At 37.2% G+C, this 19,973-nt stretch overlaps 1 protein-coding gene across 1 annotated transcript; it reads right to left on the reverse strand.

Annotated features, from left to right (window-relative positions):
• Positions 1–5,287: 5,287 nt before the first annotated feature.
• On the reverse strand, positions 5,288–8,071 carry LOC107822686 (peroxidase 3). Its single transcript, XM_075225477.1, has 4 exons — positions 7,570–8,071; positions 7,123–7,320; positions 6,608–6,767; positions 5,288–5,872 (listed from the first exon to the last, which is right to left on the reverse strand). Exons 1-4 carry the CDS (start codon positions 7,780–7,782, stop codon positions 5,454–5,456), a joined length of 990 nt encoding a protein of 329 aa, XP_075081578.1. The 5' UTR covers positions 7,783–8,071; the 3' UTR covers positions 5,288–5,453.
• Between the last annotated feature and the right edge of the window lie 11,902 nt (positions 8,072–19,973).

A 19,973-nucleotide genomic window follows, 5' to 3' on the forward strand; every position in this document is an offset into this window, starting at 1 on the left:
ATTGAGTACATAATTGCAAATTAATCAAATAATTCAACATACAACGCGACCTCTGTTGGTCCCAACAGTACCAGTATATAGCCTAAGCATGATTAACATGACTCGCAACTAAATTTATCTAACACATGGAGAAGATACAGATAACAACAAGATTATGCAACTATACAGTTCCACGGAATCGACCAAGTCACAATTCCTACGGTGCACGCCCACACGCCCGTCACCTAGCATGTGTATCACCTCAACGCCAATCACATAACACATAGTTTAGGGTTTCATATCCTCAGAACCAAGTTTATAAGTGTTACTTACCTCAAACCATGCAGATCTATACTTCAATAAGCCCCTGCCTCGCGAATCAGCCTCCAAAAACCTCGAATCTAGCCACAAACAATTCGCCACAATCAACTCAAGTTATAGGAATCAATTCCATATGAAAATGTCAAGTTCTTAATCAAAAGTCAAAAAGTCAACTCAAAGGTCAACCCCGGGCCCACTTCTAGGAATTCGATGAAAGTTACAAAATTCGAACACCCGTTCAATCACGAGTCCAACCATACCAAAATTACTCAAATCTGATACCAAACTCTCGCTCAAATCTCCAAAATTTGGCCTAAAAAATTTTCTCCAATTTTCCAACTCAAATCACTAAACTATATATAAATATAAAAGAGGGGAATAAGAAAGTGATGTGGCAACTCTTACTGTCTAGGATTCATATTTCTCTTTTTTCTCAGATTTTTGAATTTTTTTCTCAATTTTACCATTTGTTCCAACAGTAAAAAAGGAATTGAAACGTCACTTCATGATCTTATACGGTATGACCCGACCTTTGCATCTTCCTGTATGTAGCGGTTACATTTCCTTTCCAGTGAAAGGTGTCTTTTAGTAGCTCTCTCCATATTAGAGACCTCCAGTTGTCGCATGTTTTTTCCAAGTACAAATGCTTTTTTTCCCTACTTTTATTGATTTTAGTTGAAAATATTGTGCTTTTGATCTTTGTTTGAGGCTTCCTATTAGTTTGTGGTGTTTCTTACTTCGTTTTTTATGTTATATTTTTTCATATTATATTGACTTTAGGTGTGTTGTCTTTTGCAGGTAAGTGGTAATTATTGCATCCATCGTTATCTTTTCAGAGGAGTAACTTGCTTTTCCTTTCTCCTCCATTTTTGTTTTTCTGTTTAACTTTTCATTTCTTCTTCATCTATTAATGGTGAAGTTAGTATATGTATGAAATAAAAATCATTGGCTAATGCCTTGCTGTGAATTTTGATCAATCTGTTGTAGTTTGTGAAGAAATATTTACTTCTCTTTCTCTTTTTTGTTATTAAAACCAGGTGGACAATCTATGGTTATCTCACTTTTTACCTATAATACTAATCGATGGTATAATTTTACTTTTTGTGGAAAATGTAATTTAAATTTTTAGACTGAAGTAGCAACTATGGGGTAAAAAGAGAAGCAGAGAACAAAATGAAAGAAATGGATAAGGAAAGAATAGGAAAAGGAAAAGAAGATTCATTGGGCGGGGGAGAAAAAGGAAATAAAGAAGCAAAAAGGAAAAAGTATTTAAAATTTATAGTACCAAAGATTTTTCGTTTGATCTTCTTTTACTCTTTTTTGCTTTTTCATTAATTTTTTTTTTGAAAATACAAATCTCACTCTATAATGAGGGAATTAGATCTTATATATACATGTAAACAGATTGACTTTCTAATACAGGCAAGAAGTAAGATAAATTCTAGATGTGCTATTTGAGAAATACAAAAAATATAGCTACATGTAAGAAAAATAATATGAGGATTGCAAGAGTATCTCAAGTAGTTAATGTATTTCTAAAGTTAATTAGTAGAAAATATTTCGTTGCAATTTATCTTCTCCGTAACCAAAAAAAATTATTTTCTCCTTAAACCAAAGTAGATTATTAATAGAAAAATAAATCGGTACTTAACTGGTTTATTTTTCTTAAAATTGTTTCTTTTCACCCATTATATTAAACTCTTTATATTCTCCTTATGTTCAGGAAATAAATGTGAGGTTTTGATTTATAGATAGTGTGACTAAGTCTAAAGATTAATCGTTCTTTTGTTAGTTTTATTATGCTTTGGAACTTTTACTTTTGAAAGTACCATTTTTCTTGGTAGTCTTAAAATTTTTATTTCTTGTGTAGCACGCACTACTAAAAAATTGGCATTTTTCGTCAAGGTATACCAATCGAAATCGATCGGAAATTAAGTATTTGGTCTCAAAAGTCAACAAAATTTTTTTTGACAACGGAAATAGTGGTCCCACAGCAAGAATAAAAATTCTGATCGATTTCGGTCGGAAATTGGTCAATATTTGACCAACACCTGGTACCAGAGAATGCTCTTTATTTATGGATTAAGAGAATTTTGGGACAATGACGTCTACTCCTATAACAATGATTATGTGCATTTGCTGAAAAAATAATAATATGCAGATGGATGATACTATTTTATTTTTAAAATGTGAGGGTTTGACAAACTTTAATGTGAATAACTTCTTGTCTTCTTCTCATAGCAAAAACAAAAGTATATTTATGCGCCTGTTTTAGTTTAGTCTGTAATAGCATGGCATATAAATTTTTCCCTCATTTTCTGTACTTATTTTTTGCAATATTTAGGCGAGTAAATTGATCTAATTGTTGATTATATTATTTAATATAAAATATAATCGATGCTCCATTAGATGTTTCATTCTTTGAAAGAGGAAGTGTATTTGTCTGCTCATGTTATCCTTCAGGTCTAACATTGTAATGTTCCGACCGGTCGTTTTGAGCTTTTACACTTTGATCGTCAGTTCTCGGGCATGATTAGCCCCGTGTGATGTATTATGACTTATGTAAATCGTTGGCTTTGATTTTCAGGGTAATCGGAATGAATTTGGAAGAACAGTTCTCAATTTGAAACTTAAAATTTGAAAGGTTTGACCAAGTTTTTGACTTGTTAAATGATGAAATCAAAGATATAATCATGGAATTTAACCAAAACTAAGTAAGAATCACTTACCCCAATCAATTCCTTGAAAATATCTCCAAGAATCGCCTCCAACTGAGCTCCCAAAATCAAATTTGTGATATGAACTCAAACCCTATCAAATTAAGTCCGATTGAACTTATGAACTTCCAACTTCTACATTTAACACCGAAACCTATCAAATCAAGTCCGATTGTCCTAAAATTTTGCACCCAAGTCATAAATGACATAACGGGCCTACTCCAACTCCCATAACAAAAAAATCCGAGCTCGGTAATCATAAAGTTAACTCTCGATCAACCTTATCAATTTCCAAAACTTCAAAATTTTCAACTTTCGGCATTTCAAGCCTAAATCAACTACGGACCTCCAAATCACTATCCGGACACACTCCTAAATTCAAAATCACCCAACGGAGCTAACGAAACCATCGAAACTCCATTCCGGAGTCATTTACACAGAAGTCAACATCCAGTCAACCTTTTCAACTTAAGCTTCCAACCTTGAGACTAAGTGTCTCAACTCATTTCGGAACAACTTCGGCACCGAACCAACTATCCCAACAAGTCACATAGCAACTAATAAACATAAAATGAGCACCGAATGGGAAAACATGACTACAACACTCAAAACGACTGGCCGGATCGTTAAAGGAAGAATCTATATACCGCTAGGTTAAATTGAAAAGATGACCTTGGCAATTTATTAGTAGTGTACAAGTATGGACTCCTCGTCAACAAAGAATACCAATCATCTTCCTACATCAATGGAACAACAACATAAACAATTGATGCAACAGGTGTAGTAGCATCACAATAATATTAACAATGTTATTCTCCATAGCAACGTGAAAATATCCTTAAGATTGTTGGAAAAATTGGATTATGGACACTAGGATTTATCAAAGCTTGAGGCGTGTGAAGGATAGTGTCCTTAAGGATATTTCTCTCACACTGCAAAGAATAAAATTAGGCGTATCCCCAGGATTTAACAAGCTCTTCCAGTTATTAACTGGGAATAGAACTAGCAAAAAATCCAAGAAAGAAACCCAGCATATAGGAGAAAGAAGAAGATTCAGAAAATTGTATAAAAAAGTATGTCTTTTACTCTCAAAGACCATGTTTATATAGGTGTTGCTCCGACAACTAGTTAACGATTAGTTTGACTCCATTAAATAAAAGGCAATTTACTAAATAATAAATAGATATAAATAAAATTTCAAAAAGAAAAGATTTGACAAATCAAGATGGACAATACCTTTTGAGATATCACTAATTTCCTACAAAGTATATAAAGGAATTAGTCATATTTACCTAGTCCCATGAAAGTCTTTACGGAAATGTAAATAAGAAGATAAATTTGGAGGATCATTCCAAATTTTTTTGTCTATTCCAGCTACACCATCGGGGCCCACATGCTCCCATAGCTAGCTAGAGTATGTGCCACCATATTCGCCTCACGGGAGAAGTGGTGCATTAGAGGATGATTGACTCAATAAAACCTGCAATCATTCGACAAATGTGAATAAGGTTTACTTTTAAAGACAAGAAAAATTAAATAATCAATACCTGCTAGTATATAGTCGAGAGAATCCATTTCCACTATTAATAGATATAGATTCTTAATCGAGTTTGCAAGAATATAGTCAACTGGAGTAAACTTTCCGATTTTCATTGACGTTAATTCGATTGGTTTCTATTTTCTAATATAAGTTGGTTGTGTGCTCCAAATTGGCTCTTGAGTAGCTGGTGACGTTGAAAAGAAAATGTACAGAATGCAAAATGTTCCGTTTACTAATTATTATTTGTAATATTGACATTCTTTCACCATTGAATGTCACAAATCAATTCATAAATAAGTTACTTCTCGTAATATTAATCACTTGATAATTTGGCATATATTTTAGTCATTCAACTTAAGTAAAACTAGATAACCATAAATCAGAGGAGATGATGGAAGAGAAGGGATAAGGAAGGCCAAAGAGTGGGATGAATTATAAGTTTTATATATAGATCTTTTTTGAGATACTTCTTAAAAAGCAAGAATAATAATCATTGCTTATTGAAACTTCTTAATTGATTTATAAGAAGAGAGAAAGAAAGAAAGAAAAAAGGAAAAAAAATACACACTGGAAATTCATGATGTCTGAAAAACGTGGGTTTTCATTATTCTTTTTTCATTTCTTCTTTCTTTTTCCCCTTAATTATGCAAAAAGTGGATGTTTAAAAGGCTAAACAAACCCCATGTTGGAATGATACCATAATTTTCAGTTTCTACAAGAGCTCTTCACATCATATATATATATATAATTTATTCAAAATAACCATCAAGTTACAAAATCGAATAGAATTAATAAATACAAAAGGAACATAACACATTTTGGCCCAAACTATCTTAACAAAGGGCTCGTACAAATACGAGCCGTAGAACCAAAAAAGAAAATGAAACAAAGACCACTTAACTATTCACAACCGCACAGTGCTTCCTAATTTCACCAGCAGAGCCTGTCTTAACTTCAATTCTTCCCATTTTTTCCATTGCCTGAGCAAATTCAGTATAGAACTCTTTGAATGATCCGTCGACGAGTTGGTTGACATATGACTTTGTTATAGTAGTAGTTGTCAAGGCAGCATCAGATTGAAAGAGGCCTCTCCTTTTGAGTAGAAGCTTGTAATAGCTAAGATCAAATGTCCTGGAACTCCCTGGGTCCATCTCAACTTTTGTTGTGTTATCATCGAGCGATTTGCATTTTTTGGCCTTAAGGTTAGCTGCATATTCACTGTCTAAAGATGGATCTTGAGTACCAAAAGTTCCAGTGAAATTGTATAAACGTGTTGAAAATGATGAGCAATGAGAGATTCCAATGGTATGAGCACCTGAAAGAATTATATATTATCAATGGAAATTATAGTTAACACCTATACAGTGGCATTCACAGGATTTTGCATAATCAGTATCGACTTATACTCTTACAGTTTCACAATTCTGCTGCTAAGTGAGATCGTGTCTCGACTTTTTTGTACCAAATTATTATTTACTAGTATCTGCATTATTTTTAAGAATAATGAATTAGGAGCACTATTTTCATTAACAGAATTTAATCGGTCCGCTACTAGATGTTCTATCCGCATTGGACTCGTTGTAGATAAAACTGCGTGGAACCCATATGAAGTTATATGAATATAGTTTCTTGGAAAAATATTATCTACACTAATATAAGAAAACTTTTTGGAAGCAGTATTGGTTAACACCCCTTGCTCTCTTGAAAATGCACCTATACACATGCCATACTTATCAGGCAGTCAGGGCATAACAAAGAAGTAATACTACCTCCGTTTCAATTTAAATAACATACTTTTCTTATTAGTACGTTCCAAAAAGAATGACACATTTCTATATTTGGAAACAATTATCTTTGAACTTTTCATTTTACTCAGTTTATCCTTAACGAAAAGTTTTTATAGTCACACAAATATTATGACCTCACAAAGCTTTTACCCCTTAAGCTTTTACGATCTTCTTTTTTTTCTTAAACTTTATGTCAAGTGAAACTAACTCATCTAAATTAAAACAGAAGGAGTAAATAAGCATGTGAATTATTTTTGGCTTACCAGATAATAGAACCAAGTCTTTGAGGTCAAGGCCCTTCTTAGCAAAAGAAGTCTGGAGACTAGATAAGTTATTGAATGGAGCTGGAATATCTGTGGTTTCTGAAACGTTAGAGATTCTTCCATCTCTTCTCCCAGTTGGCACATTCCAATAAGGGCCTCCCTGTTAGTGGAGGAGCCAGAATTTTCATCAAGAGGTGTCAAAATATAAAAAATTAGATACATCAAAAAGTCAAGGGGAGTCAACGTATAGTAACTATACATAAAATATGACACCCCTTGGTTCAGTGTGGCGCCTATCATTCCCAAGAAGAAGATGGTCATTATAAATAGAAAACTAATGTTTAGAAGTATTAAACTAAATAGCCGTCCATCCAACAACTTAAACTAAAAATAATCGGTGAATGTATAAAATATATATACTGGTGTATAATCTGGCTATACATAGTAAACAGATTCCAAACGGATGTTTGTGTAAAGATTCCAAATGGCTTAGATAGTTGAACTTATTGTCTTACAGTGGCCACAACAGAGTCTCTAGCAATCAATGCAACGATATCGGCACAAGAGACTACTCCAGGACATTCAGCTTCAACTACTTTTTTCACAGCATCAATGAAATCGAAGCCTCTCAGTGTTTGATTAGGGATTCCTACTTTTTCGGTCTGGTTTCCTGTACTTGATGTTGAATTCAGGAGCACTGAAGCATCGCAACCCTGCAAAATTGTAAATTAAGACCCCAAAAAGAAAGAAAAAAGATCAAAATAAGCATAACAACTATGCAATTTTCAAATGGTATGTTCAAGTGAATTCAGGAGCACTGAAGCATCGCAACCCTGCAAAATTGTAAATTAAGACCCCAAAAAGAAAGAAAAAAGATCAAAATAAGCATAACAACTATGCAATTCTCAAATGGTATGTTCAAGTGTTATAATAACAAGACATATATAGTAATTAATAATTACCCTGACAAAGCAATCATGAAAATGCATTCTAATTAAGGCAGCGGCAAGAGATGGAGCATTTGGAATGTGCTTCTGGACATAGTCTTGAATGGTCTTCTCTGCTTTTGGACAGCTCTTTGCATAAAAGTTTGGTTGCAATTGAGCATCGCTTGATCCTAGGAGTCCTAGAATACACATCAATATTAAAGAACACAAATAGCCTAATGTAGCCATTTTGTTTCTAATCTTCAAAAGGAGATATGTTCTTTCCTTTGTTGTGTTTCTTGACACACATCAATTCCAAGAACATCTGAGTTTTTTTATAGGCACTAATGTCACGTCCTTAGTTATTAACCAAGTACACGTGCGGCACTTGACAACTCGCTCACGATCTTGCACAACTTGCTCAAGTTCTTGCTATGTCAAGTCAGCCTTGCTACACTCAAGATCGCTAAGAGAATGGAAGAAAGAACACAAGAGAATTGTTAAAGGAAGCTTTTTATTAGGGAGAACTTGAATTGTTTGCTTGATGAATTACAAATGAATGACCCCCTTTATATACTAGTTTTCTAGGGGCTAGTGTGTAAATATTAATTATTACACAAGTCCTTGATATTTACAAGATAAGAGCTTTTTCTAAAATTCTCTACAAGCCTAGAAGATTCCAAGGACTTTCCTAGCAAATCCATAAGGATCTAGGTTCTTCCTAAGGAAATGTTCATACCTCTCTAGAATCTTCTCACAAATCCTAGCATTCTTCTTATGTAAGCTTCCACATGGCATTAATATATGCCAAATGGCGCCTATGTGGCATGATGACATGGCGGGTCATCACACTCTCCCCCACCCAATATTGCGACGACCGCGGCGCAATGCTGCTGCATAAACTCTCGGATCTTATCTTTGAATTGCCACAAGTCTTCATATCGTTCCCACGTGGCCTCCTCCGGTGATTGCCCTTTCCAATGGACGAGGAATATAGCGGTGGCTTTTTGCCCTTGTTTTCGCCTAGCCTGGTAATCTATGATAGCCTCAATCTCCCGATCATGCGAGGCAGTGATAGTCATTGGCGCTCGACTTGATTGGCCCCTACTCTGATCATCCTTATCTTCATGATATGGCTTAAGCATGCTGGCATGGAAGACATGGTAGATCTTAAGATACCATGGCATGTCAAGCTTGTATGAGATCTTGCCTACCTTGCCGACGATCTTAAATGGCCACTCATACTAGCGAATCAGATTCTGATGCATGCCCCGTAGTGCTTTGAACTGTCTTGGGTTAAACTTCACCATGACCATGTCCCCAACTCTATAGTCCGTGGGACGCCGCTTACGGTCCGCAAACTTCTTCATCTTCTTAGCTGCCTTATCCAAGTACGACTTAGCAGTGTCAAGGTGTTCCTCCCATCCTTTGGCCATATGATAAGCCCCCAAACTCTTTCCCTCGAACGCGGCTGGTAATGAATGTGGAGTTTGTGGTTGTTGGCCTGTGGCTAGCTGAAATGGTGTCCGCCCCGTGGACTCACTCCGCTGCAAGTTATAAGAGAATTGGGCAATGTCTAGGAGCCTTTCCCAATCTTTCTGATGCGCGCTTACATAATGCCTCAAGTAGCATTCTAGTAAGGCATTGACCCGTTCCGTTTGTCCATCCGTCTGTGGGTGGAAACTAGTAGAAAAGTGCAGTTCTGTGCCAAGTATGTCGAACAACTCTCTCCAAAAGTTCCCAGTGAAGCGGGGGTCTCGATCATTGATGATATGCCTTGATAAGCCTCAATACTTTACCACGTTCTTAAAGAATAGCTTGGCGGCTTCCTTAGCTGTGCAACCCGGTGAGGAGGGCATGAAGGTGGCATATTTGGAAAATCTATCCACGACCACCATAATAGTACCATAACTATTAGACTTCGGTAGGCAAGTGATAAAGTCCATAGTCACTCTCTCCCATGGACTCTCTGCAACTGGTAGTGGCTCCAAAATTCCACCGGGTTTGTTGTTCAACCTTGTCCCATTGACAGACAAGACAAGTATGCACATAGCACTCTATGTCATCCCGCATGCGTGGCCAATAGTAGACTGACTCAACCAAGGCCCTAGTGCGACGTTGACCTGGATGACCAGCTCACATTGTGTCATGACTCTCCCTTATGATCCATCGTCTAATGTCTCCAAACTTAGGAACGTAGACCCGCCGACCTGTGGTAAGTAGTAGGCCGTCTTTTATCCAAAACCGTCTCATCTTGCCTTTGTTAGCTAACTCGATAAGTTGTCTGGCTGCTGGATCATGTTGTATGCCTTTTTTTATAGCCTCCCGAATGTCCCATCTCACTGAAGTGATTGCAGCAAGCTCAGCTTTTCGGCTTAAGGCATCGGCTACAACATTACCTTTTCCCGACTTATACTCCAGCGCATAATCAAACTCGGCTAAGAAATCCTGCCACCTAGCCTACTTTGGTGTGAGCTTCTTCTGTGTTTGAAAGTAGCTAGTAGCCACATTATCAGTCTTGACCATGAACCTCGACCCGAGCAGATAATGTCGTCATGTACGAAGGCAATGCACAATGGCAGTCATTTCCTTCTCTTGTACCATGTAACGCCGCTCCGTCTCATTTAACTTGCGGCTCTCAAATGCTATAGGATGCTTATCCTGCATTAGGACACCCCCAATGGCAAAGTCTGAGGCATCTGTGTGTACCTCAAAATTCTTGGCAAAGTCAGGTAACGCCAAGACTGGCTCCTCTGTTACAACTGTCTTAAGGCCTTCAAACGCCTTTTGACAATGCTCCATCCAAACCTATGGCTTGTTCTTCTTTAGCAACTCAGTCAATGGTGCGGCCTTTGCTGAGTATCCACTGATGAACCGGCGATAGTAGTTAACAAGGCCAAGGAAGGATCTCAACTCAGTTACCTTTATGGATGCCTCCCACTCCTGGATAGCACGTACCTTAGCATCGTCCATGCGTAGCTCGCCATTGCTAATGACATGGCCCAAGAAGTGCACCTTTGATTGCGCGAACTCACATTTCTCCCTCTTGATGTATAGATCGTTCTCTCGCAAGACTTGGAAAACCTTTCTTAAGTGCTCCATGTGCTCCTCCAAGGTGTTTCTGTAGATGACTATGTCGTCTAGGTAGACTACCACGAACTGATCAAGGTAGGGATGGAAGATCTTGTTCATAAGGGTGCAAAATGTGGCCGGTGCATTGGTTAAGCCGAAGGGCATCACCAACCACTCAAAGGCTCCATATCTCGTCACACATGCTGTCTTTGGCTCATCCCCTTCCGCAATGCGAACCTGGTAGTAGCCCTTTCGAAGATCCACCTTGGTAAAGTACTTGGCTTGCCCAAGTCTATCGAACAAGTCAACAATTAGCGGGATTGGGTATTTATTCTTCACGGTGACCTTATTAAGTGCCCGATAGTCTATGCACAAACGCAAAGATCCATCCTTCTTCTTCTGGAACAATACTGGTGCGCCGAAAGGTGCCTTTGATGGGCGAATGTGACCAGCATCCAACAACTCTTTCAATTTTTTCTTGAGCTCCTCCAGCTCGGGCGGTGCCATACGATATGGGGCAAATGCGGGTGGTTTAGCCCCTGGCTCCAACTCAATCTTGTGATCCACCTCTCACCTAGGCGGCAAGTGCTTAGGCAACTCCTCGGGCATGACATCTTTGTTCTCCTCAAGCAACTTCTCTATGCAAGGCGGCACTGTCTCTTGAAAATTCTTGTCTTCTTCTAGACTTGCAATGGTTGCCACGAATGTGGGATCCCCCTTCTTGATCCCCTTGACAACCTGCATAGCTGAGAGTTGTGCTTGGATCTGTCCGTATGGCATAGTCATTGTAGGTACCATGAAAGCTCCTTCTCGCTCCATAACCAAGAGACGTTGGAGGTAGGGGTCGATTAAAGTATGACAATGTCTAAATAACTCTTGCCCCAGTATGATGTCAAAGATATCCATAGCGGTTACGGTAAAGTTTGTCATGCCTTTCCAAGTTCCCAATTTGACACCAACTCCATTAGCTACCCCACGAGCATTCTGTATCTCGGCATTCACGGTCTTGACGCGAGAGTTGGTTGGAGCAAGCTTCAATTCCAGACTCTTTGCGGCAGCCTCAGTCACGAAATTATGAGTTGCTCCAGTGTCCACCATTGCACGAGCGGGATTTTTGTTGATGGTGAGATCCACGTACTGATTTCCATTCTCGGTAGGTTGAATAGCTTGCTTCGTGATAGCACCACATAATCCGATCATACCCAACTGTGCGGTTCCCAGACTCTCTCCTTGTGGCTGCTCCTTCCGCTTACGTATCATGGCACTGAGGCTCTTGAGGTCAGGACAATTCCTGAAGCCATGTGGCCCTCCGCATATATAGCATCCCTTCTTCTCGACCTGTGCCTTCTTCTCGGCATAGCCCTGACGGCCACTCGACTTTTTGAAATCTTGAGTCTTGGAGTATTGTTGTTGTATTTCCTTGCCTTTGCCACGGTCTCCCCTACCTTTGACATTGTTAACCTTTGACTCCTTGCCATTGCCTTTGTCGTGCTTGTCATGCCTGAATTCCATCAATGATTCGGCCTCCACTATGGCTTGGTCTATATCAGTGACTTGTTGGTGTTGCAACTCCTGCTTAGCCCAATTTTGCAAACCGTCCATGAAATGGAACAACAAGTCATCATTGGTCAGGTTGGGGATTTGAAGCATAAGGGTAGTGAACTCCTTGACATAGTTACGTATGCTCCTTGTTTGCTTCAATTCCCTAAGATTGCGCCTTGCCTCGTACAAGACATTGTTTGGAAAGAACTGTCGCTTGAACTTCACTTTGACCTGATCCCATTGCTAATAGTACCTAGACCTTTATCCACGTTGGCCATATTCCTTCTCCACCATAGCATGGCAGTCTCTGAGAGGTACAATACCGTAGTATTGATCTTGGCCTCATCGTCCCTCACTTTGCCGTGCCTGAAGTAGTTCTCCAAGTACCAAAGGAAGTTTTCCACTTTTTGTGCATCACGAACACCTTTGAACACCGGGGGTTTAGGAGCCTCGATCTTGGCCTCCCTCGTCACCACAACATTGCTGGCTACCTCGGTCATGCCAGCATTGACATGCTCCTCGAGTGACTCTATCTTTGTCTTCATAGCATCGATAGTACTCAAAGCCTCCATGAGTCTGCACTCTAAGGCAGTGATGGTTTGCCTTAGTTCCATCTCAGTCCGTGTATGTCCCTCCAAGTCATTTCGGATACTCTCAATCTCTTCAAGAGTGTGCCCCTCAAGAACATTAAGGGTGCCTTCCAACTTCCCCAAGCGTTGGCCAAATATCTCCACGACATCCATCCCCGCGTTCATCTTCATCACCCACTCTTTACCGAGCGAGACGTCCTCTGGAAGGACCTCCACTTCATCCTCGCTCGCCTCAGTGGTAGATAGTTCTTGGGATGTAAGCCCTTCGTTTGACACAACCTCGGGTGGCACCTCCTGGCTCTTGTTGGTGGCATTCCTCTTTTTGCTACGGCCGCTCTTGCCAGCAGAATCCTGGATGGCGTTGGCTTGGGTGTTAGCAACGTTAATTTCTCCGCCGTTCGCCATTCCCTTAGTTGAAACCTTCGTTCTGATACCACGTTGTCACGTCCTTAGTTGTTAACCAAGTACACGTGCGGCACATGACAACTCGCTCACGATCTTTCACAACTTGCTCACGTTCTTGCTATGTCAAGTCAGCCTCTCTACACTCAAGATCGCTAAGAGAATGGAAGAAAGAACACAAGAGAATTGTTAAAGGAAACTTTTTATTAGGGAGAACTTGAATTGTTTGCTTGATGAATTACAAATGAATGGCCCCCTTTATATACTAGTTTTCTAGGGCTAGTGTGTAAATATTAATTATTACACAAGTCCTTGATATTTACAAGATAAGGGTTTTTTCTAGAATTCTCTACAAGCCTAGAAGATTCCAAGGACTTTCCTAGCAAATCCATAAGGATCTAGGTTCTTCCTAAGGAAATATTCATACCTCTCTAGAATCTTCTCACAAATGCTAGCATTCTTCTTATGTAAGCTTCCACATGGCATTAATATATGCCAAATGGCGCCTATGTGGCATGATGACATGGCGGGTCATCACACTAAGCTAGGCTTACCAAAGTTGACTAACATGTGCGCATATTACTACTGCTCATCTTTTCTATTTGTTTGTTTGATTGATTAGTTACAGTCCGTCTCTTGTTGTCCCCATTCAGTAAGATTCATACTCTCTCCGTGTTAAATTAGATGAGTTACTTTCTTTTTTAGTCTGTTCCAAAATAAATGACATATCTCTAAATTTGGAAATAATTCAACTTTAAACTCTTTATTTTACCCATTTTACCCTTAATGATAAGCTTTTATAAGCACAAAAATATCATGGCTCCACAAAGTTTTTATCCCATAAGTTTTTAAGACCACAAGTTTGAAAAGTCTTTTTTTTACTCTGTGCCAAGTCAAACTACCTCATCTAAATTGAAACAGAGGGAGTATTAAGGGAGTATTTCATAATCATATTGACCGACCTTTCCTTTTATATACTACCTTCGTTTCAAATTAGATGAGGTACTTTCCCTTTTAGTCTGTTCCAAAATAAATGACACATTTCTAAATTTGGAAATAATTCAACTTTAAACTCTCATTTTATCCATTTTGCCCTTAATGAGAAGCTTTTATGACCACACAAATATCATGACCCCACAAAGCTTTTACCCCTTATTCTTTTAAGATCATTAGTTTCAAAAGTCTTCTTCTTTTTTCTTAAACTCCTTGCCAAGTCAAACTACCTCATCTAAATTGAAACGAAGGGAGTACATAAATACTCTTATTTGATTTAGTTAAAAAAACATAGAAATTAATTTAGGATAGTATGTCATATCAGCAGTGGCGAAGTTAGGATTTAAAACTTATGTGTTCATGATTCTAATCCTTTTAAATTATTAAATTCTAAATTTATTATGTGTATATATTCAACAGATTTCTTTAGTCATATACAAGGTTTGGACTAAAATAATTGAGCTCCTCCGAACCGTAACGTAGAGGCTAGCTCCGACCCTAGTCATATGTCTAATGAGGCTGAAGAATCAGTGACTGCGGTATATATATATATATATGTATGTATAGTAGATTTATGTAGGTCACTTGACCAAATCATATTAATATTATATGTTTCTTTAATATATCTTTTTTTGTTTGATTTATCGTCCACCAAGCTTTGTATTGTTAGCTACCGCATTCACCATATCTTCTTTCTTTTCTTTAATATATCTTCCGCATTCACCATATTGAGTTATATATATATAACTCAATACTATATATTTGTTTTGTTGGGATCAAAATAATATGGTGAATGCGGAAGCTAACAATACAAAGCTTGGTGGACGATAAACCAGACAAGAAAGAAGATATATTAAAAAACATATAATATTAATATGGTTTGGTCAAGTGACCTACATAAATCTATTACTAGTAAAAGAAAAAAAACTAATTGAGAGAATAAATTCTCCCCTAAATAAGAATCATTTAATGACTACATTGTAGATATTGTTGTTGCTGTGTTGTGAGAAGTAGAAATCCTCAATTTATAGAAGTGAAACATTTATTCCTTTTAGGAGTCTTTTAAGAGAGAGAGTCCTAGTAGATTAGAAATTTAGCGCAAAATCCTAATACTATGTTTTTACGCACAAACATGAATACACATAAAAACGAAATCTTTCTGTTTGTGCTTTTCCTTGTCCCTCTAATTATTTCTTGCTCTTATGGCTGCCATTGAGATTGAAAATTAGAAAAAGCCACCTGCTCCTAGAGATATATCTATTTGGGAGGTCCAAGTTCCATCAGTAAATAGGAGCTAATAATATACCTGCTACCACAGTTAGCAGCCGGACAGCTTATCAAATATTCTTTTGGCACGTCCACATCAATTCTTTAACTATTTGCTACTTGTTTTATTTCAAATTAAGTCAGTGAGATCAGGTGTTTAATATAATTAAGTAGCAAAAATAAATGTAGAGATCAATCCAATAACGATTATTTGCAAGTCAAAAGGTCTAGTTCTGTTTTCAGAAATTGGAACATGGCAGTAGCTGATTGAAACTTACCAGAAACTAACTACTACTAATTGTAAATTTGCAAAAAATTAATTTTTTTTCTTCCAAAAGACCCCAATTAACCCTCATAAATAATAGGGCAGAGTTTATATTCGTTGTTGTAATTTGTAATCTAGGTTAGGGTGGGGCTGGGCGGTCACCTCCATGTTTTTGTTGGATTTTACGTTAAAAGTCAAGAACTGAGACTGTTGATGCATGTGGCCATCAACAAGGATATTGAGGCAATAATTGGGTTTTTTCCCTTCCTTTTATTTCACCTTATGTTAATTAGCATATCTTAGCACAAGTTAAATATTATCCTATCAGTTTGAACACAAGGTGACCTTTCCATAAAGCAAGTAAAGCAACCGCGTTAGGCCTCATATTTGTGAAGGTTTCATTTTTTGTTACATCTAATAGACTATGTATACGTTTTAAAAAAAAGTTTCGTAAAGCGAAAAAGTTTGATTTCTTTCTTAACAAATATAGAGAAGAATGATTTGTAGCTGCTATGATTTCTACCAAGGAAATTGTACTTGAAATGAATATCGAACCCGAATTTTATAAGAAACATGTGATATATAGAAAGTAACAATTTGATGCGAATGTTGAAAATTAAATCTCAAAATCTTTCGAAGAGTCCTTTAGAGTTGGTTACTTTTATACATAATAGACAAGGTTATTTTTTCACTTCAAAATAAATTTGAACAATTCAAAGCATATGAAAATATTTTTGATTTTCTGTTTAGCAGTAAAAACTAAGATCACTAGATGTTGGAAATTTTAAAAAATATTTCCTTAATCTTGAATGTTCCTTAAAGCATAATAATCAATTTGATATTGATGGTTTAAATTTATTTTCTGAATTAAAAGTATTAACAAAAAGAGTACAATTAGAAGATAACAGTTTAATGGATACATTTTGTAATGGATGGATCTCTATAGACTAAGTTTCATTAATTGTAGTTTGACCCTCCTTAGTTTTACTTTTACAGTTTAGCCTTAGTTAATAACCTATTTTCATTATTACCCATGATAAGCTTGCTTTATATTCTTTAAGCAGAGAATTATCGAGGTATGTTGAATGAAAAATCAGAATTTTTATCTTTTAATTTCTTTTCTCTTTTAAGTTTTCAATGGAGAATCTACCGTAGGATTCGCTACACATTTAATCAAATAAAAAGATTTAATTCTTTTTCAAATGCCTAAATTTCTTATGGAATAATGTTAGTAACTCATGTTACCGTTGCTTCAGCGTAAAAAAGTTTTCAAAATTAAAATTAATAAAATCTTACCTAAGAACAACAATGTCACAAGAAAGGTTAAATGGATTAGCTATATTGTTAGTTGAGAAATACTTATTAGGTGTTATTGATTATAAGAAAATCATTAATAACTTTGTATCTAAGAAAAACAAAAAAAATAGACTTCAAATAAATAATAATTTTTTTTAAAAAAATTAAGGCTCCTCATAAAGTTTGGATTTAGGCCACAAAATTCGTCGGGCGCCCCTTAATGAACATAACAATCCCAATAAGAACTTCACGAGTGATGCCCTTTTGAACAGAAAAAGAAAACAAGCAAAGAGAGAAGAGAAGGGAAAAGGAAAGTAACTACTACAAAAGAAGCAAATACTCATTTCTTATCTTCTCTCCTTTAACTGGAATATGAAAAGAACATACAGGACTCAATTACCTATTACTTACACTTACTGAATGAAATAAAAGGGAAAACTATACTAAACTGTAAATATAAAGACATGTGCCAAAAGACTACTTTTCTTTATAACTAACTGCTCTCCTTATAAATTACTCGTACGAATTGCAAGCATGAGACAACTTAACAATCCAACAATAGTAACAATTCACTATGACTTGTAGTAACTGCCTCTTTAAAAAAATCTAGTCACCGATTGATGGCTTTATTTTATGGTAACTAGTGTTTTAAAAGACATTTTTTTTCGACAAGCCTCCAGGTGATTGTACCAAACATATACTGAGGCGTATTGACTAGGCGTAAGCATCATGGGGTGTAAGCCCCATCCTTTCGGATGTTCGCCTACGCATAAGTCCCATCGTTCTGAGTGTTCATTAGGGGTGTAAGTCCCAAAAACTTTTTCACATTTCAGCATAATTTACTTATTATTTTTTTAAAAATTTAAATATCCAAAAGTTAACTTATAGTAAATTCTCTAACTAAAGATCACAAAAGTCAAAAGTTTTTTATAAATTGTTTATCCTAATTTCATAATCTTTTCTCTTTGTTGTTTACTGAGTGTAACGACCCGACTGGTCGTTTGGAGCACCTGCAGTTCTCTCGGTAGTTTGATGCTTCCGAATGGAGTTTCGTCAGTTCCGTTAGCTCCGTTGGTTGATTTTGGACTTAGGCGTGCGTCCGGGTTGGATTTAGAGGTCCGTAGGGTAATTGGAGGCATTTCGGCAAAAATTGAAAAATTGAAGTTTGGAAGATGGAGAAGTTTGACCAATAGTTGACTTTCGTGATATCGGGGTCGGGACGCAATTTCGAGAGTTGGAACAGCTCCGTTATCTCATTTGGGACTTGTCTGCAAAATTTGACGTCATTCCGGGTTGGTTTGATAGGTTTCGACACGAGTTTTAGAAGTTGGAAGATTTGAAAATTCATAAGTTCGATTCATGGTGCGATTCGTGATTTCGGCGTTGTTTGATGTGATTTGAGATCCCGAGCGAGTCCGTATTATGTTATAGAACTTGTTTGTGCGTTTAGATGGGGTACTGCGGGTCTCGGGTGTGTTTCGGATGGGCTACGAGCCATTTCCTTCTATTTTTAGACTGCTGATATCTGTCATCTGGTTTTCTCCTTCACGTTCGCGTCTGCTCCTCCGTGTTCGCGATGAGTAATCTTGGAGGAGGGAATATATGTTCATCGCGTTTGCATGAACACGCTCGCGATCGCGAAAGTCAGCTTTCTCCTTATTCGCGTTCCCATACTTTCTTCCGCGTTCGCATAGTGGAAACCAGGCCCTGGGCACTGGTGACCATTCCTTCTACGTGTTCGCATTCTTCTTTCTGCGAACGCGTATGTATGCTTTTCCCTCTTTCGCATTCGCGTACCTTTCCTCGCATTCGCGTAGGCCAGTGGTAAGCTATCAATTTTTTCCTTCTCCGCACTCGCGAGCTTGTTGTCACGTTCGCGGTGACCAAACTGGGAAACTTTCATTTTTCTTCTTCGTGAACACGATCCTATCTCCGCGCTCGCGATGCATAAACAACTGGGCAGTAGAATATATTTTCCAAATCGAGGATTATGCCATTTTTATCATATCTTGACTTGTAGAGCTCGATTTTGAACGATTCTTTGTGGGTTTTTCAAGCAAATCGATTGGGTATGTATTTTTCACCTAGAATTTATTATATTCCATGATTTTATCTTTATTTTTATCATATAATTTGTGTTTTGAGTTGAGGAAAATTGTGGTTGTTGAAGAAGGTTTTCAAAATGTAAATTGTAGATTTAAAGGACAAATTGGTATCAGAACTTGATAATTTTTGTATGGTTGAACTCGTATCGGAATGGGTGTTTGGGTTCTGAGGTGCGGGCCTGGGGAGTTGACTTTTGTTGACTTTTTACAAATTGAATAAGGATCATATCTTTGTTAATTGAAATTATTTTCTCTTGCATTATTTGATGTATCTAAGTCGTCTTTGGCTAGATTGAGCCGAGCGGAGGTGAATTTATAAAGGAAAAGCTAATTTGAGTAGTGAGTTAGCCGAATTGAGGTAAGTGTCTTGCCTAACTTTGTTGAGGAAATTTTTTCCACTATTTGATGTTGTTTGCTACATGCGGGGATAATACATATATGAGGTGACGAGCGTATATGCATGTGCCAAGGTTAATCATGCTCGGGGATAAGTTATATTACAATTGTATCTTGTAGAATTAGGTGATCTTCTTGCCTCATGCCTTATTTGGCTCCTAGGTACTAAGAATATAATATTAAATGTTAGGAACTAAGGCTTAGCTTGTTATAACTTGATCAAATTTGATGAAATTATGGGAACATATTGATGTGTCTAATTCGATCATCACTATGCATAATCATTAGTGCATTTCCACGACGGTTATTCCTAAGATACTAGATTTTATACTTGTGTAGTAGATAATTGTGAGATTGGTTGGAATACTTGAATAATAAGGTTCTTGCGGGCTTATTGAACTATTGTTGGGTTGGAAAGTTGTGATTGTGATTCATTAGAATATTCGTTCAAACACTCTCCTTGACATTATTTATGCTTCCTGTCTGGTTTGTCATTGATATTCATATGCCTGG

The sequence above is a fragment of the Nicotiana tabacum genome, chromosome 11 (genome assembly GCF_000715075.1).
Source record: "Nicotiana tabacum cultivar K326 chromosome 11, ASM71507v2, whole genome shotgun sequence".
In the NCBI taxonomy this organism is placed as follows: Eukaryota; Viridiplantae; Streptophyta; class Magnoliopsida; order Solanales; family Solanaceae; genus Nicotiana; species Nicotiana tabacum.

Excerpts from the sequence above, each read along its gene's own strand:
- LOC107822686 (XM_075225477.1), bottom strand. The coding sequence starts at position 7,782 with ATGGCTACATTAGGCTATTTGTGTTCTTTAATATTGATGTGTATTCTA. Across the intron at positions 6,768-7,122 it reads GAGACTCTGTTGTGGCCACT|GGAGGCCCTTATTGGAATGT; the intron begins GTAAGACAATAA and ends CTCCACTAACAG. Across the intron at positions 5,873-6,607 it reads AGACTTGGTTCTATTATCTG|GTGCTCATACCATTGGAATC; the intron begins GTAAGCCAAAAA and ends TAATTCTTTCAG.